The 27233-nt window shown below is 43.4% G+C and overlaps 1 protein-coding gene across 1 annotated transcript in view; it reads left to right on the top strand.

The window, feature by feature from the left end:
* EDIL3 (EGF like repeats and discoidin domains 3) overlaps positions 1–27233 on the top strand; it is a 1247867-nt gene that overhangs the window by 528437 nt on the left and 692197 nt on the right. Inside the window, exon 3 of the mRNA XM_073583835.1 lies at positions 199–327. Within this exon, the coding sequence (XP_073439936.1) occupies positions 199–327 (129 nt within the window). The remainder of the gene's footprint in view (positions 1–198; positions 328–27233) is intronic.

Below are 27233 nucleotides of genomic sequence, written 5' to 3'. Positions count from 1 at the left end.
CATGGTTGGATTAATTACACATATAATTTTAGCCAATTTAAAAGTTTTTTTTTTTATTGGATTTCATCAGGGGCAAATAAATAGTTTATTACTCTGATTTACAATGTTAACATAATTTTTTTCCCAAAAAGTCTTAAAAATACATTTATCAGCCCGATAGCTGAATTTATTGTAACCTTTTTATCTGGTTTGTTTTAGAGCCTTGCCATCCAAACCCCTGCCATAATGGTGGATTCTGTGAAATCAGTGAAGCATATCGTGGAGATACATTTATTGGATATGTCTGCAAATGTCCTCGTGGCTTTAATGGAATCCACTGTCAGCATAGTAAGGAAACCTTTCTACTCTAAATCTTTCCAATGCAATAATTTTATGTTGATCAAATATAATTACTATTAGTTTTGTAACTTTTTTGCTGCACTTCTGCTAATTTTTTTCCAGGATAACCTGATTTTATTAGAATTTTGCTTTTGAATGACCATATGCTACCATGACTTTCTATTTTAAGTGTTATTTTCTGACAACCAGATTGCCAGGTTATTCCCCTCACTGAATAATAACAAACATGTCTGTTGGCAATGAAAAGCTTTGTGACGGTTTGTGGAGAAAACTGTTTTTAATCAATACTGCACCACCCAGTAAAGTAAGTGATGCATCACTAGAATCAGGGTCTCTGCCCTATATAATGCTGCTTTCAAATAGGGGAAAAACATGTTGACAGATTCCATTTTCTGGTGATGCCAACATACAGTGGGTACGGAAAGTATTCAGACCCCTTTAAATTTTTCACTCTTGTTGTGGAACGCTGGGCTAATAGGCTGAAATTAATTCTTCCAAATATTGTATACAGAATGAGTCCACACACAGTCCTTCTGTATAAAGTATAATCCCACACACAGCACCCCCAATATACAGTATGAGCCCACACACACAGCCTCCCAATTACAGCATGAACCCACACACAGAACCCTATTTACAGCATGATCCCGCACACAGCCTCCTATATAGAATATGAGCCCATACACAGCCCCTATGTACAGTGTGAACCCACCTATATACAGAATGAGTTCACACATAGACCCCTATAAACAGTATGAGCCCCTATAGAACCTCCCTATATACAATATATGCCCCCACATAACCTCTATATGCAGTATGAGCCCACACATATCCCGCTATATACAGTATGAGCCCCTGCATAGCCTCCCTGTATACAGTATAAGCCTCAACATAGTTCCCCTGTATACTATATGAGCCCACACATAGCCCCTCTGTAGACAGTGTGAGGCCCACATAGACCTCATAGACCCTATATAGAATATGGGCCTCCACATAGCCCCCCCATATAGTATAAGCCCCCATATAGCCCTCTATATACAGTATAAGACCCACATAGCCACCATAAATAATTATTTAGACTATGAGCCCCCATGTCTACAATATTAGCCTCTACAAAGCCCTCTATATGGAGTATAAGACCCACATAGCCTACATAGCCACAACTATACACCCATAAAGCCTCTATAAAGTTTGAGCCCAAACATAGCCCTACTATATCTAGTACAAGGCCCTACATAGTGTCCTCATATACAGTTGGAACCTCCGCATAGCCTCCTTCTATTCAGTATAGCATCCCAATATAAAGTATGAGGAGCAACATATACCGTATGAGCTCCCTCATAGCTGCCCTATATACTGACACAAATCAAACACACAATCAGACATATATTTAATTAAAAGAAAATACCTTGATCTCTTTAACACAGCGCTCTTCTCTAGTCTTTGCTGTGTGCACTGACGGTCCGCACAGCAAACACATTGTAGTGACATCATTATGTCTGCTGTCTCAGTCTCAGGTCCAAGGTCAGATGCCAGGAGGGCTCGTAGTATTAGAGGGGTAAGTCAAAGGCACTGTCAGCAAACAGTCTATGGTTAAAGCCAAGAGGATATATTAAAACCAGATAGTACAAGTCCGAGGTCAGATACCTGAAGTGAGAAAGCATCCAAAGCAATAGGGATAATCCATGAGTATCATCAGAGCAGATCCAAAATCATAAACGAGACCAGGAGTCAGACACAGACCAAGCACACACATCTAAAGCAAAGCTACCACTGACAATCTGCTGCTCACTACAAGCCAGCAAGTAATGTGAGGATGGAAAGCACCATGGGAAATGTCTGTAGACCAGGCGAGATTGAGATTGAGCAGCAGGACTGTCAATTAATTGGCTGACAGCCAAGCATGCCCCAGGATAAGATTGGATGACTGAACTGTTACCCACAAAACTGACAGTCCAGCACACTCCAGATTCCATAGGGTTGCTCAGCTGTCACTTACAGCGTCCCTAGACCACAGTCAGTTGTGAAACCGTAACAGCTTGCTCCTCCACCATTATATTTACAGTTATTTGTATATTCGGGAAACAGCAATAAAATCGGGATGATGGGCTGGGAAAGCAGCCGCATGGTATGGCCCGGAAACCAGTGTTTTCAGCACTTTAGCTATCTTGGTTCACTCTCTGCTCTGAGCTCATTTCTGGTCCACAAATTATTGTTAATTGAAAAATTAAATCACTTTCTAATTATACTAAATTAAGCCTACTTGTCATTTAGGTTAACTTATCAGGATAAGCTGTTGTGTGTGCAAACATGAGTAATACAACTATTTCTGGGCATGATATTACTTGCATCATACATTGTTCTCCAGTTCTCTCCTTCAGTCTTTCTTTGGTTGTCAGTCTCTAAGCTAGTATGTGGAGTCTAGTTGCAACGATGTCTCCCATATACAATACAAAAAGACATGAGGGATTCCTGCTATCCTGAGTCTCTGTAGTACTAGTTCAGGAGCAGCAGCAGCATGACCATCATTATACAACATTACTGAGCAGTACAGCTGTGAATCCAGCACACTGGTAACATAAACACTTAATAGAAAGCAGCAGTGTCAGAGTAACATTGGGCCCAACAGAGGACTTGATAGTCAGGGCCAACCTTTGAGCTATACATAAACAATAAATTATCATTAAAGGGGTTTTTCAGGCAGGGTCTAATTTTTGTCAGGTACTGTATCTTGTAGTATTTCCATAATATACACAATGTCATGATTCAGCTCTGCTTGCTGTTTAGAAGGGTCATCACTAGTGATGTGTGAGTATATGTTCACTTGATGATTAATCAAAGCAGCAAGCAAAGCCAAATCCTATTAATGTGTATACTGCTCATTGTTAAGATACAAAATGATGCAGTGCTTAAACAAGATTAGCCCATAGCCTGTAATGATAATGCAAAATTACACATCAGAGAGAGCTATGTAGTGTAGCTCCATAAATGTTTACATCTGGCCGCTGCTAGAGGCTTTTACAACTGATTTTTGCTAGTTCTGGGTGTTGAAGCGCTACTGATCCAATATACATGACCTGGGGGTTATGTCATCAATGACATATCCCCACAGTATCACCTAAGTGTTCAGCCTACTATAATACCATTTTCATAGCTCTCTCCAAGTATGATGCCCCACCACCACAAATATAGTATGATGGTGCAACATGGTGGCTCAGTGGTTAGCAATGTAGCCTTGCATCACTGGGGTCTTGGGTTCAAATTCCATGAAGGACAACATTTGTAAAAAGTTTGTATATTCTCTCCTTTTTGCATGGGTTCCTACCAAGTACTATGGTTTCCTCCCACACTCCAGACAAACTGATAGGAATATTAGATTGTGAGTCCAATGGGAATAGTGATAGTTATGATGTCTGGAAAGAGATATGGAATTAATAGGATATAAGTAAGAAGAAAAAAATAAATAACCCCACAGTGAATTTCCCCCTTTCCGACATTGGACGTAATAGTATGCCCATGTTGGACTCCCTGCTGCACCTTTCCGAGCACATGACAGCTGATCTATACAGCTGGAATGTGCCCGCAAGAGCCGGGGATGGAATCACGATCCACACGTGGCTGTTAACCAGTTAAATGCCACTGTCAATCTCTGACAGCGGCATTTAACTCGCACTTAGCGGAAGCAAATCGTAAATCCTGCCCACCGTCACTTGATCGATGGTCACCTATGGGTCGGCATGACAACCAGAGGTCTGCAGCAGACCTCTATGGTTGTCATTGCCAGATTGCTATGAGTACCACCCCATGGTCGGCATTCATAGCAAGTGAGCATTTCTACTACTCACAGGTGATCTTATCATCGTTTGTGTGTAGCAGAGGCGAGCCGAGTATTGCAGCTTCTAGATTCCCATGGAGACTATTGAAGCATGAAAAAAGGAAATAACATAACAAAAATAAAAAAATGTAAAAGATCAAATCATTCCCCTTTTGCCCCATTCAAAATAAAACAATAAAAAAATCAAGCATACACATACACTGCGTTCCAAATTATTATGCAAATTGGATTTACAGTGGGGCAAAAAAGTATTTAGTCAGTCAGCAATAGTGCAAGTTCCACCACTTAAAAAGATGAGAGGCATCTGTAATTTACATCATAGGTAGACCTCAACTATGGGAGACAAACTGAGAAAAAAAAATCCAGAAAATCACATTGTCTGTGTTTTTTCATTTTATTTGCATATTATGGTGGAAAATAAGTATTTGGTCAGAAACAAAATTTCATCTCAATACTTTGTGATATATCCTTTGTTGGCAATGACAGAGGTCAAACGTTTCCTGTAAGTCTTCACAAGGTTGCCACACACTGTTGTTGGTATGTTGGCCCATTCCTCCATGCAGATCTCCTCTAGAGCAGTGATGTTTTTGGCTTTTCGCTTGGCAACACGGACTTTCAACTCCCTCCAAAGGTTTTCTATAGGGCTGAGATCTGGAGACTGGCTAGGCCACTCCAGGACCTTGAAATGCTTCTTACGAAGCCACTCCTTCGTTGCCCTGGTTGTGTGCTTTGGATCATTGTCATGTTGAAAGACCCAGCCACGTTTCATATTCAATGCCCTTGCTGATGGAAGGAGGTTTGCACTCAAAATCTCATGATACATGGCCCCATTCATTCTTTCATGTACCCGGATCAGTCGTCCTGGCCCCTTTGCAGAGAAACAGCCCCAAAGCATGATGTTTCCACCACCATGCTTTACAGTAGGTATGGTGTTTGATGGATGCAACTCAGTATTCTTTTTCCTCCAAACACGACAAGTTGTGTTTCTACCAAACAGTTCCAGTTTGGTTTCATCAGACCATAGGACATTCTCCCAAAACTCCTCTGGATCATCCAAATGCTTTCTAGCAAACTTCAGACGGGCCCGGACATGTACAGGCTTAAGCAGTGGGACACGTCTGGCACTGCAGGATCTGAGTCCATGGTGGTGTAGTGTGTTACTTATGGTAGGCCTTGTTACATTGGTCCCAGCTCTCTGCAGTTCATTCACTAGGTCCCCCCGCGTGGTTCTGGGATTTTTGCTCACCGTTCTTGTGATCATTCTGACCCCACGGGGTGGGATTTTGCGTGGAGCACCAGATCGAGGGAGATTATCAGTGGTCTTGTATGTCTTCCATTTTCTAATTATTGCTCCCACAGTTGATTTCTTCACTCCAAGCTGGTTGGCTATTGCAGATTCAGTCTTCCCAGTCTGGTGCAGGGCTGCAATTTTGTTTCTGGTGTCCTTTGACAGCTCTTTGGTCTTCACCATAGTGGAGTTTGGAGTCAGACTGTTTGAGGGTGTGCACAGGTGTCTTTTTATACTGATAACAAGTTTAAACAGGTGCCATTACTACAGGTAATGAGTGGAGGAAAGAGGAGACTCTTAAAGAAGAAGTTACAGGTCTGTGAGAGCCAGAAATCTTGATTGCTTGTTTCTGACCAAATACTTATTTTCCACCATAATATGCAAATAAAATGAAAAAAAAACAGACAATGTGATTTTCTGGATATTTTTTTCTCAGTTTGTCTCCCATAGTTGAGGTCTACCTATGATGTAAATTACAGACGCCTCTCATCTTTTTAAGTGGTGGAACTTGCACTATTGCTGACTGACTAAATACTTTTTTGCCCCACTGTAAGTGTCATAAAGATGTAATTTTTTGTTTTTCAAATAAACTCATAGATGGTATTGTGTATCAGGGCTCTTTGGATCACTGAAATCAATCTCAAATTCCTGTGATAATTAGTTTACCAGGTGAGCCCAATTAAAGTAAAACTACTTAAGAATGATGTTCCACATTATTAAGCAGGGCACAGGTTTCAAAGAATTTAGGAAAGAAAAAGGACCTCTCTGCTGCTGAAAAGCATCAAATAGTGCAATGCCTTGGTCAAAAGATGAAAACATTAGATATTTCCCAAAAATTTAAACGTGACCATCGTACTGTTAAGAGATTTGTGGTTGATTCTGAGCACAGACATGTTTGTGCTGATAAAGGCAGAATGAGGAAGGTTTCTGCCAGGCAAGTTCATCGGATTAAGAGAGCAGCTGCTAAAAAGCCATTACAAACCAGCAAACAGATATTTAAAGCTGCTGGTGCCTCTGGAGTCCCTCGAACCTCATGGTGTAGGATCCTTCAAAGGCTTGCTGTGGTGCATAAACCTACTATTAGGCCACCCCTAAAAAGTGTTCACAAGCAGAAATTGTAGCAGTGGGTCCAGACATACATGAAGACTATTTTTCATACAGTCTTGCTTACTGATGAGTGTCGAGCAACCCTGGATGGTCCAGATGGATGGTTGGTGGATGGCCACTATGTCCCAACAAGGCAAGGAGGAGGAGGAGTCATGTTTTGGGCCGGAATCATGGGGAAACAGCTGATGGGGCCCTTTAAGGTTCCTAAAGGTGTGAAAATGACCTCTGCAAAGTACTGTATATCGAGTTTCTGACTGACAGCTGTCTTCCATGGTATTAAAAACAGAAATGTGCCTTCAGGAGCAAAATCCTCTTCATGCATGACAATGCACCATCTCATGCTGCAAAGAATACCTCTGAGTCATTGACTGCTATAGGCATAAAAGGAGATAAACTCATGGTGTGGCCACCATCTTCCCCTGACCTCAACCCTGTAGAGAACCTTTGGAGTGTCATCAAGCAAAAGATCTATGAGGGTGGGAGTTCACATCAAAACAGCAGCTCTGGGAGGCTATTCCGACTTCATGCAAAGAAATCCAAGCAGAAACTCTCCAAAAACTCACAAGTTCAATGGATGCAAGAATTGTGAAGGTGATGTCACAGAACGGTTCCTATGATAGCATGTAACTTGGCCTGTTAGCATGTTTTGGAGTTAAATAGCTTTTTTGTTCAGTGAATGTTACCTCCTAATGCTGCAAATTCCACGAATGAGCATTTTCAGTTCTTTAAAACAGATCAAATGTTTAGGAATTCTACTGTGCCTAATAATTTGGAACAGTGCATGTTGAGTTTTTATTCATTTTGGAGATTATACTGTTATCATTGGGAGGTTTCTTCAATAAAATTCGATGTATACTCTAACGGGTGATGACTTTTATTAGACTGACTGTCATTTGTACTGACTATTTAGGAAAATCATAGAAAAATATCATTTGCATAATAATTTGGAAAACAGTGTATTTGATATTGCCGCATATATCAATATAAAATAAAGTAATCCCAATTGCTAAACGGCATAATGAGAAAAAAATTAAAAACGCCATAGTTATGTTTTTTTGGTCGCCGCTACATTGCAATAAAATGCAATAACAGGTGATCAAAAGTTTGTATCTACATCAAAATGGTATCAATAAAAACGTCTGTTCGGCTCGCAAAAAATAAACCCCAGATCACGAAAAATGCTACAAGTCTCGGAAAATTCATTTCTTAATGAATTTTTTTCAGCACTAAAATAAAAAGGAAGCTAAACATGTTTGGTGTCTGTGAACTCGTAATGACCTTGACAATCATAATGGCAGGTCAGTTTTTGCATTTAGTGAACATGGTAAAAAAAAAAAAAAAAACAACTGTGGAATTGTACTTTTTTTTTGCAATTTCACCGCACTTGGGATTTTTTTTCCAATATTCCATTACACAATATGTTAAAACCAAAAGTGTCGTTCAAAAGTACAACATGTTCCACAAAAAACAAGCCTCACATGGCTGTATTGATCGAAAAATAAAAAAGTTATGGTTTTGGGAAGGAGGAGAGCAAAAACAGAAATCAAAAACTTAAATACCCCTGGTCATAAAGAGGTTAAAGTCCGCACAGCACCTATATGCACAGTGTGATGATGGTCCACAGCCTCCCTATACATAGTATGATGATCCCCATAGCTATGTGTGTACAATGAGACTCCCACATCTCCTTATATACAATAAGGGGCATCCACAGCAACCCGTTATACAGTATGTGACTAAGAGCTCACTTATATGCAGTATGATAGGTCCTGTAGACACTATGGGATCCCCTCACCTCTCCTATATACAATATGAGGCTCCTCCAGTGGGGCCAGTCCAACACTGAGACTCTATGTACCTCTGCTGCGCTATGTCACTCTGCTCCTCCCCTCCACCGTCTCCCCTCTTCATAGACTTCAGTAGTCTGCCATGTGTTGCCTTGAGTAAGATGGTTTGACATCTTTTCATAATGAATGGTGGAGAAATGAGCATGACAAGAAACATTACTTATATTTGTCTGCACTATTGATTGTGCAATTTTTTTTTAAAAAACCACAGTGACCATTTGACTTCTGAGCCCTCCTTTTAGTTTATCTACTAGACGAATATTCCCGTCATCACACACAGAAAATCTTTCGGCAGTCATACTATCTAGTTTTCTTGTGTGTTTTTGTAGTTTCATTTCTGGGAAAGTTCCCATGAAAGCTTTGTTTTCAGAAAACCTCTTGAGCTCAAGTGTCTGTCAATTTTTGGGCTGTGTTTTAGTGAGGTTGCTCATCAGTAAAGTAGGGTCATTGTGTGAAGCGACTGTTTGCTGTATGACTATTGCTATTTACTGACTATAACGATTCTGTGTAAGGAGCTGTTATTCCTATCCTCACAGGCACTCCTTAGTGTAAAGAGAATGGCAAGCATCAGATACTGTATGCATCTTTTTTATTGATTGCTGCCATGTTTTTGTTGATTTTCTTTTCTACCACTAGACCTTTGTGAGATCTTACTGAATACACAGCACAGTGATTTCAATCTTCCAAAATCTCTAGCAGAATAACATTTGCAGTTCCACCCTTATAATTCTAGTGTTTGGAAGAATCACATACATTTTATATAGTATATTTATTCTATTCCTTTACCTGCTTAATACCTGTATTATAAAACCTTTCAAATAAAATCACTACTGTATGATATCATTCTTTATATTAAACGCATGTGCTGCCAACATTTCATATAGCGAGTGAGCCCTAGGTGCTCTGAGTTAGGGGCCCCATAGCGGATGCGTACACTCATGCCTGCAAGGTCCCCCATCCACCTTTTGGCCACGGTGCAGCTGCACCGGCTGCGCCAGTGATAGGTCCGCCCCTGGAGGGACAGCATTAGATTTTAGCTAACTCATAGTTTTCCAGATTGCTGAGAGGCAGGCACACAGTCATTGGCAGATGACAAAAGTAAGCAATAATAAAACATTGAAACATTACAATAAATATAAGACTAAATAATGGAAGCTGTCAGCAAGAAGATGTCTCTGTAGAGGAGTAAATTGTAAAGTGACATAAAATTTTGTATTCAGATTTTTGTTCTCAGTTGTTTTTATATTGCATTACTATATACAGTACTTAGATAATGTTTAGTTCAATACTTTTATTCCAAGATGTTCTCTCCATTATCGTGGAATCCATTGTCCAATGACTGGTTTTATATTTTGTTTCAATTAACACGCATTACTTATCTTTTATAATGGACATACTTTGCTTCTTTATTAGCGATGAGCGAACATGCTCATTACTCAAGATTTCCGAGCATACTTGGGTGTTCTCCGAGTATTTTGGGCGTGCTCAGAAATTATGCCTGAGTCCCTGCAGCTGCATGATTTGCGGCTGCTAGACAGCATGAATTCATGCAGGGAGTGTCTGCTTGTTATGGCATCCCCGCATGTATTCAGGCTGTCTAGCAGCTACGGGGACTCCGACATAATTTCCGAGCACATCCAAAATACTGGGAGAAAACCCGAGCATGCTCGGAAAGCTCGAGTATTTATCACGTTCACTCATCACTAGAGTTGAGCGAAACGGGTTGAAAAAATTCAAAAGTCGCCGACTTTTGGCAAAGTCGGGTTTCATGAAACGAAACCCGACCCTAGGATGAGGTCGGCCACGAGGTCGGCGACTTACGCGCCAAAGTCGCGTTTCAAAAGTTTGTTTTGCGCTCTTTTTCAGCCAATCAGGATCCACGGACACTGTGGGCAACGTGATGACATAGGCACGGGTCACCACCATCTTTCAGAAGGGCATGCAAGTGATTGGCTTGCTTTGGTGGGCGTCACAGGGGGTATAAAAGGGCGTGCACGCCGACCGCCATCTTACTTCTGCCGATCTTAGTATAGGGAGAGGTTGCTGCTGATTCTGTAGGGAGAGCGTTAGGCAGGGAAGAAGACAAAAAAACTGCTTCTGCTGCTAGCGATTTGGCCTGCACAACACACAAGTCACTGTGTGTGCAGTGCAAGGGGAGGCTATATTGTGGTGTATCAGTGGTGTTGGTTGTTGGGCTGCCTTCTAAGGCTTCCTGACACGCTGGCATTGCTGTTTACCCACTGCTCCGCAAACTGCTTTTTTAAAAGCAATCCAATCTCACTTATCCTCTCGTCACTTTGGTCACAGGCAGCTGTGCCATCGAGCGTGTCACATAGCGCTCAGATATCAGTGGGCCGCACACAATCCACAAGTGTCCAGTGTCCAAAAGTGTACGCAGAGATTCAAAATCTCCATTATCCTCTCGTCACTTTGGTCACAGGCAGCTGTGCCATCGAGCGTGTCACATAGCGCTCAGATATCAGTGGGCCGCACACAATCCACAAGTGTCCAGTGTCCAAAAGTGTACGCAGAGATTCAAAATCTCCATTATCCTCTCGTCACTTTGGTCACAGGCAGCTGTGCCATCGAGCGTGTCACATAGCGCTCAGATATCAGTGGGCCGCACACAATCCACAAGTGTCCACTGTCCACAAGTGTACGCAGAGATTCAAAATCTCCATTATCCTCTCGTCACTTTGGTCACAGGCAGCTGTGCCATCGAGCGTGTCACATAGCGCTTAGATATCAGTGGGCCGCACACAATCCACAAGTGTCCAGTGTCCAAAAGTGTACGCAGAGATTCAAAATCTCCATTATCCTCTCGTCACTTTGGTCACAGGCAGCTGTGCCATCGAGCGTGTCACATAGCGCTCAGAAATCAGTGGGCCGCACACAATCCACAAGTGTCCATTGTCCACAAGTGTACGCAGAGATTCAAAATCTCCATTATCCTCTCGTCACTTTGGTCACAGGCAGCTGTGCCATCGAGCGTGTCACAGCGCTCAGATATCAGTGGGCCGCACACAATCCACAAGTGTCCAGTGTCCAAAAGTGTACGCAGAGATTCAAAATCTCCATTATCCTCTCGTCACTTTGGTCACAGGCAGCTGTGCCATCGAGCGTGTCACATAGCGCTCAGATATCAGTGGGCCGCACACAATCCACAAGTGTCCACTGTCCACAAGTGTACGCAGAGATTCAAAATCTCCATTATCCTCTCGTCACTTTGGTCACAGGCAGCTGTGCCATCGAGCGTGTCACATAGCGCTCAGATATCAGTGGGCCGCACACAATCCACAAGTGTCCACTGTCCACAAGTGTACGCAGAGATTCAAAATCTCCATTATCCTCTCGTCACTTTGGTCACAGGCAGCTGTGCCATCGAGCGTGTCACATAGCGCTCAGATATCAGTGGGCCGCACACAATCCACAAGTGTCCACTGTCCACAAATGTACGCAGAGATTCAAAATCTCCATTATCCTCTCGTCACTTTGGTCACAGGCAGCTGTGCCATCGAGCGTGTCACATAGCGCTCAGATATCAGTGGGCCGCACACAATCCACAAGTGTCCACTGTCCACAAGTGTACGCAGAGATTCAAAATCTCCATTATCCTCTCGTCACTTTGGTCACAGGCAGCTGTGCCATCGAGCGTGTCACATAGCGCTCAGATATCAGTGGGCCGCACACAATCCACAAGTGTCCACTGTCCACAAGTGTACGCAGAGATTCAAAATCTCCATTATCCTCTCGTCACTTTGGTCACAGGCAGCTGTGCCATCGAGCGTGTCACATAGCGCTCAGATATCAGTGGGCCGCACACAATCCACAAGTGTCCACTGTCCACAAGTGTGTGCAGAAATTCTAAAACTCCCCTGTCCTATAGACACCTTGTACCTTGTTTTACATTACTATATAGTTTGTTGGATTTTGTCTACATTTCTACCAAAAATGAGGAAGGCTGGTGGAAGAGGCCGTGGAATTGGGCGGGGGTTGGCAGCTGGTAATGATGGTGTTGGTGGTGGATCTGATGGTAGTGGCAAGAGCAAAATAGGACCAAATGCAGGAGGTGCTGACCCTGCGTCATCGTCTGTCTACATAAGGCCTCGAACGCTTAGTTTTCTAGGAGTTGGCAAACCGCTTTTAAAGGCAGAGCATCAGGAAAAAGTTTTGTCTTACATTGCTGACTCAGCCTCCAGCTCTACCGCCTCCTCTTCTTCAGTTGTAAAAAGTAAAAGCACTGAGTCGTCATTGGAGGCTCATGTTCATGAACCACACCTTTCCTTGTGTCCTTCACCCCAACCAAGATTGAAGGATGACGCAGGCCATACTACTGATTACTCCATGGAGCTGTTTTCACATACCATGCCTGGATTATCAAGTCAAATGGTGAATTACCCAGGCCAAGATGAATCTGACATGGAGTGCACTGATGCACAGCCGCTGATGGATGATTCTGCTGGTACATTCACTCAGAGCACTACATTGTCCTCGCAGTGTACAGAGACAGATTTTGACCCTGATGAGACTCAGGTGCCCCTTCCCGCACACTATACCACCATACACGGTGACACAGAGAAAGGTGCACATGACATAGAAGAGGAGGTGATGGATGACCCAGTTGTTGACCCAGATTGGCATCCATTGGGGGAAGAGGGTGCTGCTTCCAATAGCTCAGATGAGGAGCATCCACAGCAGACATCGACATCGCAACAGCTGTTATCTGGCAGGCCCGGAGCACTCCAAAGACAGGTTCCAAACATCAAAAGAGTTGCTGGACAGCTTGTCCAGAGGGTCAAAAGATCACAGCGTGCTAGGCCGCAAAATGTCTGCCAAAGTAGGAAGAGTGCAGTGTGGCAGTTTTTTGAACAAAATCCTCATGATCAGGCCAAGGTTATCTGTAAGAAGTGCGCAAAGACCTTTAGCCGAGGGAAAAATCTGAAAAATTTGAATATCAGTTCCATGCTTAGACATTTAACCAGCATGCACTTGCAAGCGTGGACACAACACCAAACCTCAAGTGCCACATGTGCAACTGATCACAACGAAGGTAGTCAGCAACGCTACATTGTTTCCCCCACTGTAAGCCCACCGGTTAGCACAGCAGCAAATGTTGAGGTGTCGTTGCAAGGCCACAGCAGTCAGGGAATCCCACTGTTATATCAACGAAAGACTGATTCTAGGCCATCAGAAAGAACACCAACTCCATCACCATCATCAACCCTCTCTCAGTCCGCCCTGTCCACCGCTACTTCCACCATATGCAGCTCTCAAGTCCAGCTCACCCTCCCAGACACTATGAGTAGGTCAAGAAAGTACTCAGTCTCTCATCCGCGTACACTGGGTTTGAACGCCCACATTGCCAAACTAATCTCGTTTGAGATGATGCCCTTTCGGTTGGTGGAAAGCACAGCTTTCCGCGAACTCATGGCCTATGAAGTACCACGCTATGACCTACCCAGTCGCCACTTCTTCTCTCGCAAAGCCATCCCAGCCCTCCACCATCATGTGAAAGACCGCATTGTCCATGCACTCAAGCAGTCAGTGAGCGGAAAGGTGCACCTCACAACTGATGCATGGTCCAGTCGGCATGGCCAGGGCCGTTACGTGTCCATCACTGCGCACTAGGTTAATGTGGTGGATGCAGGGTCCACAGGGGACAGTGGTGGTGGGACAGTGCTGCCTAGCCCACGGTCTAGGAAACAGTTGGCTGTAGGCGTTCGACCCTCCTCCTCCTCCTCCTCCTCCAGAAGCGACAGCTCGTCCACAGAGCGCAGTCGTACGAGCACTCCATCTGCATCTGCCACTGTTGCACACGATGTGTCCCCCTATCGAGCAGCTAGTGGAAAGCGTCAGCAGGCTGTGTTGCAGATGATGTTTTTGGGCGACAGACACACCGCCGAGGTGCTAGCCGAGTACTTGAAACGACAAACTGAGTCATGGCTGGGCAGTGTACATCTTGAGGCAGGCAAGGTAGTTAGTGATAACGGCCGTAATTTTGTGGCAGCCATAGCCCTTTCAAAACTCAGCCACATACCTTGCTTGGCTCACACCTTGAACCTGGTGGTGCAGTGCTTCCTCAAAAATTATCCGGAGTTAACAGCCCTGCTCCAGAAGGTGAGAAGACTGTGCGCGCACATCCGCCGGTCGCCTGTACACTCCGTTCGTATGCAGAAGCTGCAGCGATTGCTCCACCTTCCCAACCACCGCCTCATTATCGACATTGCAACAAGGTGGAACTCCACCCTGCACATGGTGGAGCGGCTGTGCGAGCAGAGGCAGGCCATAATGCATTTGTGGGAGGATACACGGCCAGGCACTTTGAGAGCAGACATGGAGTTGACAGGCGTGCAGTGGTCGAAGCTGAAAGACCTTTGTAAAGTCCTTCAGTGTTTTGAGGAATGCACACGGCTGGTAAGCGCAGACGACGCCATCCTAAGCATGAGCATCCCACTTATGCGTCTGCTCATGCAAACTTTGACGCACCTTAAGGAGCAGGCGTCTGCAGCCAATGTTGATGAGGCGGAAGAGGAGGAGGGAATCCTTGATGACATTCAGCCATTGTCTGCTCAGGGACCTCTCCTGGACGAGGTGGAGGAAGAAGAGGAGGAGGAGGATGATGGGGATGATTACTTAGGGGAGGAGGATGCATCTCGTGGGGCAAGTGAAAATGTTGGTGTGGCAAGGTCTGCTACAGGGTTTGTGCGTGACTGGAGGGATGTGGATTTGCCAGAAAGTGCTCCTCCACCCAGAACTCGCAGTGCATCATTGACACCGGGAACATTGGCCCACATGTCAGATTATGCCTTGCGGATCCTAAAAAGGGACCCCCGCATTGCCAAAATGATGAACGATGGCGACTACTGGTTGGCCAGCATCCTGGATCCACGCTATAAAGGCAAATTACAAAACATCATGCCACAGGAGAACCTTGACCTAATAAACAAGCAACTCTGGTAAATCGGTTGCTTGAGGCATTCCCAGCACACAGCAGCGGTGATGGTTCTCACACGAGCCGTACGGGCCGGGGGCAGCTTGGCAGAGGTGTTCGTGGTGCACACAGCAGAAGTGGCGTTGGAGACAGGGGTTTCATGACAATGTTGTGGACTGATTTTTCAAATACCGCTCACACAACTGGTAATACTGCATCGATGGAAAGTGACAAGAGACAGCAGTTGTCAACTATGGTTACAAACTACTTTTCCTCCCATATCGATGTTCTCCCACACAGGTCATTCCCCTTTGACTATTGGGCCGCTAAACTGGACACCTGGCCTGAATTGGCCCAATATGCCTTACAGGAGCTCGCTTGCCCATCTGCAAGTGTGCTATCGGAAAGAGTCTTCAGTGCAGCTGGATCAATCCTGACAGAAAAAAGGATCCGTCTGTCAACCCAAAATGTGGATGATCTAACCTTCATTAAAATGAACCACGCATGGGTTTCCAAGGATTTTGTCCCACCTTCCCCTGATGACACATAGGGTGACAGAAAAATGGCTTGCTTTGGTCCACCTCTTCCTGGTACTTCACCTATTTTGCCTTTTGCATCAGTTGAATGTCCAACATCAACATATGCCACTTTCTAAAACTCCCTAACTGTGCTGCCTCCCCCCCATGGCCGGGGTCACCACCTAGCGCACGACACCGTGCGAGTGCCGTTGCCCTGGACAGGTGGGTAGGCCGACTCTTGGGCGCGGGCACTGGCACAGGGTCCCTCATAGTGCAATCAAGTGTCTCTGACGGTGGTGGTGCACACCCGCCGTCAGACACACCGCTGTACTATGAGGGGCACAGTGCCAGTACCGACGCCCATGAGTGGGCCCCCCTTGCTTGGCCAGGGCCCCAGCATTTGCAATCTTTACCTCTCCCTGCTCCTCCGCTGTGTAATCTGGGCCGTCAAATCCATACTGTGCCTGACACCGTCTGAGCCTGCCTCCTGATGTATAGACATATATTTTGAATGTGTACGCTATCCATACATGTTATCCGGGGATACGGTACCCCTTCTAACCTTTGTGCAATGACGTGCAATCCATACTGGGCCTAACACCGTCTGAGCCTGCCTCATGCTGTATAGACATATATTTTGAATGTGTACGCTATCCATACATGTTACCCGGGGATACGGTACCCCTTCTAACCTTTGTGCAATGATGTGCAATCCATACTGGGCCTAACACCGTCTGAGCATGCCTCATGCTGTATAGACATATATTTTGAATGTGTACGCTATCCATACATGTTATCCGGGGATACGGTACCCCTTCTAACCTTTGTGCAATGACGTGCAATCCATACTGGGCCTAACACCGTCTGAGCCTGCCTCATGCTGTATAGACATATATTTTGAATGTGTACGCTATCCATACATGTTATCCGGGAATACGGTACCCCTTCTAACCTTTGTGCAAAGACGTGCAATCCATACTGGGCCTAACACCGTCTGAGCCTGCCTCATGCTGTATAGACATATATTTTGAATGTGTACGCTATCCATACATGTTATCCCGGGATACGGTACCCTTTCTAACCTTTGTGCAATGACGTGCAATCCATACTGGGCCTAACACCGTCTGAGCCTGCCTCATGCTGTATAGACATATATTTTGAATGTGTACGCTATCCATACATGTTATCCGGGGATACGGTACCCCTTCTAACCTTTGTGCAATGACGTGCAATCCATACTGGGCCTAACACCGTCTGAGCCTGCCTCATGCTGTATAGACATATATTTTGAATGTGTACGCTATCCATACATGTTATCCAGGGATACGGTACCCTTTCTAACCTTTGTGCAATGACGTGCAATCCATACTGGGCCTAACACCGTCTGAGCCTGCCTCATGCTGTATAGACATATATTTTGAATGTGTACGCTATCCATACATGTTATCCAGGGATACGGTACCCCTTCTAACCTTTGTGCAATGACGTGCAATCCATACTGGGCCTCATGCTGTATAGACATATATTTTGAATGTGTACGCTATCCATACATGTTATCCGGGGATACGGTACCCCTTCTAACCTTTGTGCAATGACGTGCAATCCATACTGGGCCTAACACCGTCTGAGCCTGCCTCATGCTGTATAGACATATATTTTGAATGTGTGCGCTATCCATACATGTTATCCGGGGATACGGTACCCCTTCTAACCTTTGTGCAATGACATGCAATCCATACTGGGCCTAACACCGTCTGAGCCTGCCTCATGCTGTATAGACATATATTTTGAATGTGTACGCTATCCATACATGTTATCCGGGGATACGGTACCCCTTCTAACCTTTGTGCAATGACATGCAATCCATACTGGGCCTAACACCGTCTGAGCCTGCCTCATGCTGTATAGACATATATTTTGAATGTGTACGCTATCCATACATGTTATCCGGGGATACGGTACCCCTTCTAACCTTTGTGCAATGACGTGCAATCCATACTGGGCCTAACACCGTCTGAGCCTGCCTCATGCTGTATAGACATATATTTTGAATGTGTGCGCTATCCATACATGTTATCCGGGGATACGGTACCCCTTCTAACCTTTGTGCAATGACATGCAATCCATACTGGGCCTAACACCGTCTGAGCCTGCCTCATGCTGTATAGACATATATTTTGAATGTGTACGCTATCCATACATGTTATCCAGGGATACGGTACCCCTTCTAACCTTTGTGCAATGACATGCAATCCATACTGGGCCTAACACCGTCTGAGCCTGCCTCATGCTGTATAGACATATATTTTGAATGTGTACGCTATCCATACATGTTATCCGGGGATACGGTACCCCTTCTAACCTTTGTGCAATGATGTGCAATCCATACTGGGCCTAACACCGTCTGAGCCTGCCTCATGCTGTATAGACATATATTTTGAATGTGTACGCTATCCATACATGTTATCCGTGGATACGGTACCCCTTCTAACCTTTGTGCAATGACGTGCAATCCATACTGGGCCTAACACCGTCTGAGCCTGCCTCATGCTGTATAGACATATATTTTGAATGTGTACGCTATCCATACATGTTATCCGGGGATACGGTACCCCTTCTAACCTTTGTGCAATGACGTGCAATCCATACTGGGCCTAACACCGTCTGAGCCTGCCTCATGCTGTATAGACATATATTTTGAATGTGTACGCTATCCATACATGTTATCCGGGGATACGGTACCCCTTCTAACCTTTGTGCAATGACGTGCAATCCATACTGGGCCTAACACCGTCTGAGCCTGCCTCATGCTGTATAGACATATATTTTGAATGTGTACGCTATCCATACATGTTATCCGGGGATACGGTACCCCTTCTAACCTTTGTGCAATGACGTGCAATCCACACTGGGCCTAACACCGTCTGAGCCTGCCTCATGCTGTATAGACATATATTTTGAATGTGTACGCTATCCATACATGTTATCCAGGGATACGGTACCCTTTCTAACCTTTGTGCAATGACGTGCAATCCATACTGGGCCTAACACCGTCTGAGCCTGCCTCATGCTGTATAGACATATATTTTGAATGTGTACGCTATCCATACATGTTATCCAGGGATACGGTACCCTTTCTAACCTTTGTGCAATGACGTGCAATCCATACTGGGCCTAACGCCGTCTGAGCCTGCCTCATGCTGTATAGACATATATTTTGAATGTGTACGCTATCCATACATGTTATCCGGGGATACGGTACCCCTTCTAACCTTTGTGCAATGACGTGCAATCCATACTGGGCCTAACACCGTCTGAGCCTGCCTCATGCTGTATAGACATATATTTTGAATGTGTACGCTATCCATACATGTTATCCAGGGATACGGTACCCCTTCTAACCTTTGTGCAATGACGTGCAATCCATACTGGGCCTAACACCGTCTGAGCCTGCCTCATGCTGTATAGACATATATTTTGAATGTGTACGCTATCCATATACTGGGCGTGAGAACGGCTGGCGAGCTGTTAAGCAAGCTACAGCACCTGTCCAGACAAGTACAGGGATTCCCTAGCGAGGAGACTTATTTGATTGTTTTCTATGTTGGGACAGCAATTTTTGGGGAGCACTATACTCTGGAGAATGATAGATGGGGCCCACCATACACTGGAACATTCCAAAGGTGGACATCAGACACTGGAGCAGCATTTACAGGGCCCATTATACACTAGAGCATTAGAAATGGGGCCCATTATGTTTGGAGCATTATTTGGGCCCATAAGACAGTGGAGCTTCATCCATGGGGACCAACATATACTGTAGCATTATGTGGAGCTCATCATATACTGTTTCAAACATTATATGGGACCAATGATTTTGTATGGAGAAATAGATGGGCCTCGTCATGAGATGTAAAAAGTGAGGTATTTTTCATTGTACTATACCGCTATTTCTCTGCCGTATCGGAGCATGATGAGTTGTGTTATGTGTTAAAGGGGCGCTCTTTCGCCCAGGGCACATGAAAACCTGCAGCCAGCCCTCCCCCCCACAAATTTAGCCAAATAACCCCCATTTTTCAGTGCATAACTTGTATTATGTTAATTAAGGTTGACAAGCTTAAGTAAGAAGAATTGATGCTTTTGGCATTCAAATGGGCACTGTAGGTGTGTTTCCTGTCCTCCTCTCACTGCCGACTTTTATTCCCCATTGACTTACATTGGGTTTCGTGTTTCGGGACGACCCCGACTTTTCCCTATAATCGGACGATCTTGCTCGACCCGACTTTTGGAAAAGTCGGGTTTCACGAAACGAAACGCGACCCTAAAAAAGCAAAAGTCGCTCAACTCTACTCATCACTATTCGATATATATGTAAGCATTTAAATTACAGTGGATTGTGTTTGGAATTGGACATGAGTTTGGATAAAAATACAGTTTGTCACAAAATGAATTCTATACAAAATGGAGATATGCTTTCAGAACCCTTGAGACGGAACTAACTTGCAATTTATGGATATTTTAAGCCTAGAACAAAAACCTAAAGGAGGGCGCATCTGTATCTGTACAGTGGTTTCTTTTCTGGCTATTTGTTGTCTTTAGTCTAATGTTTTATAAGGAAACTTAAGGAATTAATACCTACGATAATAATTACAGACCTCTCCGCACTTTGTAGGTGGGAAAATTTGCCAAATCGTCAATGTACCAAATACTTATTTTCCCCACTGTGTGAGCAGTGAAAGCAGGAGCACCCTGGATACAGAAAAATCTCACATCCAAATATATATTACTGGAAGAAAAACTTCCACAAGAGAAAAAAAACTGAAAATTGGCTCAGTCTGCAATATATGTAAAAAGGGTCTGAAAATGAATGAAGAAGATTATGGATTAAACTTAGTGCAGTATTATTAACCAAAGACAACCAATAAAATACGAAAAAATATTTTTTTCCATGTCAAAGGTGTCCATAGTCTTTGGGATTTCTTGTAGCGTGCCCAAATCTTCACCTTCCTCCCTTATCCTGTCACCAGAGGATCACGTCTCTGTTATATATTACTCATCTTTTTGACTTTTAATTTGTTTCAATCCACAACATTTCCCAAGAACATGTCTTTTTGTTCTCATGACTACCATTTGCCTTTATTTATATCCTTTTTGGTGGGTGTTTATGTTCCCTGTGTTCTGTCACATTAGAAAGACGTATGCACAGATGACAGTGATAATCATTTAAGATTCATAAGGTGAGGAGCTGGGGAGACAGAGATTATTACAGTTTGCCTTTGGGTTGTTATTCCCTGCAGCAAAGATACTATGGGAACAGGATGCTGCCAAATTATTCATTGCCAATAAACCGTGCTATCTCACATGCACAAATGCCTTACTCTGGTGCTGTAAGACAAAGAATAGAAATAGAACTGTTAATTAGACTTTGCATTTCCAAACAATGAAATAGCCTGGCGTTAGTTTGTGAAAGTTTTCGTCGGCGCTTCTTTCACGGTGTACACTGTTTACTTGTGTAACCTACACCTCATTACCTCCTCTCTTAGTTATCAATAACAGGAATGCACTGAGCAGCCGAAGAATAAATGTTTCTCTAATCAGACACAAGTAAATGCAAATTAACTCTTGCTTCACAGTATTAATTGAGATTTATGGAAAAAGCATTTCTCTTGGAAAAACCAACTGGAACAAAAGACTCGGAAGAAGACGTACAAACAAAGCTAATGTCTCGTTGTTGTCCAGGAATTGAAGTAGAGCATGAATTTTGCATATCACTCTGAAAAATTGCCCCCAAACCACTTGCCATAGTTTTAAAAGGCTCATTGCCATCATATACTGCTGATTTTTTATGTAAAATTTGCTTCGACAAATGATATGGCAAGTTCTAGAGAATCAGCCCGAGACTTCTGTATGTTCCGCTACAAATACACAGTAGATTTTTAATTAAAAAAGACCTCTTGCAGATTTTTTGATGACTTTAAAGTGTGTAGTTTCAGGTCAGCTTACAGCTCCTCCTACTTCCTTTCTCCGTCGACATTTATAAGCAGCAACTGTCATGTCATACATCAGTGAGCTGAAAAAACTTGTTCAAAGATGACAGATATTACCATTGGAAAGAGAGTAATTCATCAGTGGTGAAAGAAACAGGTTTCTTTGATAACATATTACAAAGTTGATTATCTTATGATTAAAGGGAATTGGTTAGTTTCCTTATGGTTTCTTTCACATTGTGGTCAGGTACGCCTTCGAACATACGCTTTGACTTGCCTCATTTTTACACTAAGATGTAGTACACTGTGTCTGAGTGTCCGCCTCCAGTATGCGCATATGCTCAAAAATGGTGTCCAACGTTTTGCAGGGGGGTTGGACATAAGCACTCACCAGACCAACGAATAGGTGCCGGAGCACAATATTAAAGCAGCCTAAGGTCGCCAATCTGTCAGCTATGTCATTCAGGGCCCTATCTCTGCAAATTAATCAAGTGTCTGGTGTGAGAAAGCACTGGAGCTTTGCGTGGCTTGAAACGATTTTATTTTGCTACCTTGCAGCAGTTGTACAACGTCCCGCACTGATGCTATGACTGGGCAAAGTGAAGATGTCACGCACGCCAATTGGGTGTGATTGCAGAATTGAGGCCAGGACTAGTTTGGGGGAAAAGGCGTCCTGCTGGACTAGTCCTGAATAATTAGCATATCATGAGCGGCAAAAAAAAAGTGTTTTGCTGCCCATAGTTCCAGAGTTTTCTCACAACTGACACATGATTAAAACACAGAGGCTTTGCATGATACTAGTGCCAGTTTTACGGCTTTAATGAATCTGACAGCTTCAATTTAATCTATGAAAAAAAGTGTTAGCAGCAAGGAGGTACTCTAATAATAAAATATAATTTTTAATGAGTCAGTCTAAAATCATATGGATAATCCCAAACACACTCTAAGAAAAATCACATACAATCAACCTAAAAACCAAAAAGCAAAGCATGGTATGGGTATACACCAATATCACTTACTGTAGATACTAGGTAATGAAGTGCCATATATGAACCATGCCAGTGGTAAACATTTCAATCTCACTCATTTCAATGAGAAGATGTAGTAGTCTGCAGAGCGCTGTAGACAGCAGAGGAGGTGAACAGGGAATTCTGTCATACCCAATGCAGTAGCACCTGCCTTTACGAGGCAGTTCCCAAGTGTGGCACTAAACCTCGTGACACCAAACAAAGAAAAATTCCTCCCAGGATTTTTTAAATTTGCCATTATAATAACAAAAATATATGATCCTTGCCTTCCAACTTTCAAGATAGATGATGTCTGATTACTTGACGATTGCTTATTAAGCTAATTCTAAATTAATTTTCATGCCTCCACTTGGTCACTGAAAAAAATTAAGGCTGGATTCATTATTGCGTGCATTATATCTTGGTTTCAGTTCACACAAGCTAAACTGAGCACACATACTGTTCAGCAGTGTTTGGTGAGTGTTGATCTCCAGCACGGTAGAGAAATTCCTTTCAAGTGCTACCCAGTCCCCTAATATTTACCATTTTACATTTCAAGCACTTTGAATGCAGCTGCTTTAAATTCATGAGTAAAATCCAATCCTAAATTATTAACTGGGCTCACTAGAGCATTCAGTACAGATACAGAGGCATTCAGGCAACAAGCATGGGGATAGAAATGTAAATAATCTGTTCTTCGAAAAGAAGGGTAACTAAATTTCTCCCTTAACCATCACTTCACTTATTGGGTTGAAAAATGATGTAGAAAACAATGTAATCACCGAGAGTTGAGCTTTAAAATAAATAAAACAATGCCTCTAAAGAACACACTAGGATCCACAAGTGAAAGAAAACAATGCTTGCATGCTCCATAAAACTCTTGGAGACAACTCTTCCTCCAGTGAGGCCCAGAGAAACCAAAATATTGGACACCCCTGCTGCATGAGATCAGGATAGGGGTTAATAGATGCAACTATATAAACTAACTACATCTGAACCATAATTATCTCTGAGGATGGAAACCACGTTTCCCGAAACCCATTGGTTTTTGCTCCACTTCTTGACTCATAGTTAAATGGTGATGTCATTGGATCACCTCCTGGAACTCTTCTCTTAGAGCCTTATTAGCCGGGTGAGCGCTGCCGGCAAAAACACTTTCTGATTTCAACTTAGTTTATAATTCTAATATCTGCAGGATTCATCTACTGCTATGACCAATGAACCTACAGAACATAAAGGTTTTTATTCATATTGTTGGGACTTCATTTTGCCAAGTAGGTAGTACTATTAGTGGAACTCTCCATGCACATTGGTTATTTTATTACAGGAAAGATGTATATCTTTGTACCGTCTTAGCCAGTAGATAGAAAAATATTCAGAATTGAGAGTCCTCAGTGGTTGATACCTTTTAATGGCTAACTGAAAAGATGGTAACACATTGCAAGCTTTCGAGACTACTCAGGTCTCTTCTTCAGGCTAGAATAATACAAAATCTGAAGAGTCACATATTTATGCACAATAAAACACAGAAAAAATGCAATGGATAAGACAAGTGACGTGAAGCAGAACTATCAATATGGGAGAGGGAGAAACATAAATATTGGACCAGTACATAGATAAGGAGTCCGGATGTTTTATAGTCCTCTGATTGGGGTCTCCTAATGTGTTGTGATGCCCCCACCAGGTCTTGAAAGCAAATTCCTTAATTGATGTAAAAAGACATAAATCCATGAGACACATTCAGTCCAGCACTGAGAGTGTCAAAGGTCGTCATAAATTTATACTCCCAACACATCTCTCTCAGATGTGAAGTTACCTTTCAATACCAGTAATTTCATATCCATGTTGCTGTGATGCTGTTTCTCTGTTCACTAATGCATGTGCCTTCTTTTTATTTATTTAACAATGTTCCATAAAACTTTAGGAAAAAAATGTCGCTTGTTCTGAAAAATGTTGATGTTTTTCTGCAGCATGCAATTAGGAGGATGCTTTAATTCCTCCTACATTGTGTCAAAGGCACAGGCTGCTTTTGTAGGAAGAACCTTCATACCAGCTAAGGACTGAAATATGTTTGCTTATCATCGTGTACCTAGAAATTGATCCCTAACAGAGAGGAGCACATTTTTTTTTCAAGGAATTGAATGCGTCATAAATATGACAAACATTATTGTTTTTTAGAATGTCCTGCAAGACCGGGCTTCTGACGTCACTATTGTGCACTGCATGTTGTGATGTCATTATGTCAAGATGCATGTTGTCTGAATTAGGGCATGGTTTCCAGTGATATCTGAGGTCTGGAATAGAGAGGCCAAAGAGAATCAATGCTATAAGGGAAAGAGGAAAAAAGAGGCATGGAGGATCGGACAGCAGGCTGTGGGGATGGCTAGACAGTTGAGCGATAAGGTGAGAATCCTTTTGCTTTGTGTCATGGTCCAGTCCGGAGTTTATTTTCTGCTGCCTTCACTCTGGACAGCCTCGTTCTTGAGCTAGTTGGGCTATTTCAGTCTATCACAGCCTGCTGACCAGTGTTAGTGATAGCTCAAGCTTCCAGTTTAGAGCCTCTGACCCTTGTACATTGGTGATCCTCCTGCCTTTGACTGGTATCCATGTGTATGACCCGGATTGATCTCTGACCCCGTCTTTTGGTATTCGTGTCTGCTGTTACGTTCCCTCTCTGTCATTTGACTCCCCAGCTTTTGCCTCACGTTTTTGGACCCCGTGCTCATGTTTTGGCTTTCTGACCCTCGGCTTGGTATTTTGACTACGTGTATTGCTGCTCCTTCTGGTACGTCTGGCCTGATAGTTTCTGACTCGGTTCGTCTGACCATTCTCTCTCGTTACCTGTCACACCTGTGCTGTTGCTCAGTGTTGCTACTCTTAAGGGCCTGTCACACTAAGCAATATCGCTAGCAATATCGCTATAACTTGTGACGTTATAGCGATATTGCTAGCGATATCGCTGTGTCTGATACTTACCTACGACCCGCTCCCCCGCTGGTAATCGCTGATCGCGCGAGAACGTCCAGGACTGTTTCTCGTCGTCAGCTTCCTGCGGCGCTTCCTGTGGAGAGACGAGCGACGAGCGAGGAGCCGGGCGGGAGGAAGCAGGATCGCCTAGTGTGACAGGTAAGTAGCGACCCCCGCCCCCAGCGATGTCGCTGGTGAGATCTGCCTGTGTGGCAGGTCACTAGCGACCACTTAGCGATGCACCAGCGATCCTGACCGCGTCATATTGCTGGTCGGGATTGCTGGTACATCGCTAAGTGTGACAGTACCTTTAGTGTGTAACCTCTCTTCCCTCACCAGCTCCCCCTGGTGGAGGTTTCACTACACTTTGTTTTTTTATAACATCATACTTTCATTATAATTTGAGGTCCGGAGAGGCTTTGAAGCAAAGTAAGGAACATTCAATTTTTAGAATAACTTCACTGCGATACAAATTTCTCTCTGAATGCTACATGATTTGCTGAATTGGAATCTCGGCAGATCAGCTCATCTCTAATCCTTGCCATTTACATGCCTTTAAACCAATGGTCTATTTGTTCACTAATGGCTACATTTAGTAGGGTAACAATCCCTGTTACAAAGCACATGTAATCCCGTTCTTTTTTCATCAGCGTAAAACCTCCAGTAGACCATATTTTCATGAGATTACAGTCCCACAGATTACTTTTGGAACAAGGTGAATGGGAGATATTTAGCGTATATGCAGTGGATGGTCCTAAAACACCTACATTACACCGTCATAGGTTAGGAATAAAATAGAATCTATAATGATTGTTTCAAGAAATTGTTAAATTCATGACAAAATGAAAACCACAGATGAGGGCAAAAGAGGGTTCAACCCAAAACTAGAAAAGTGTAACTATTAAGGTGCCACAATCCCATGTACATCCTGTAAGTTCATCTCTAGCAGAAAGATTAAAATACAGGTAAATGTAATGTACCAGTGGTCTCACTAATTATCACCCTGCTGACAGACCTTTTCTTTCTGTGCCAGTGAAATCTAATGAGCCAAAATGTCTGTTTCATTTTCTAAAAAAAAATGTGTAATGGCTAAAACGGCAGTGATGTATTTTCTTGGAAGTTTCCCTTTCTGTTTTGGAGAGGTTCCCAGTATCTGAATTCATGGCTTAAATCTGCTATTAAATCAGTGCTTGGCATTACTCAGCCATTCCGATTGTGTTATATAAGTTGGTATTTTCATTATGATACAGTCATACACTGTGCTATACTTTTCTGAATGATCTTTATTTTTCTTATTAATGAATGGCTTCTGAAGGGCCCCTCTACCTAATAACATCAGTATAACAATTATAAAGGTCTCACCTTTGTAATTTTTTGCCTTTTAAGACAAAAATCCACATAATGATA

The sequence above is a fragment of the Dendrobates tinctorius genome, unplaced genomic scaffold (genome assembly GCF_039654945.1).
Source record: "Dendrobates tinctorius isolate UK_male_01 unplaced genomic scaffold, ASM3965494v1 ptg000003l, whole genome shotgun sequence".
Lineage (NCBI taxonomy): Eukaryota > Metazoa > Chordata > Amphibia > Anura > Dendrobatidae > Dendrobates > Dendrobates tinctorius.
The sequence above is the reverse complement of the archived record's forward strand: the minus strand, read 5'-3'. Positions and strand labels throughout refer to the sequence as shown.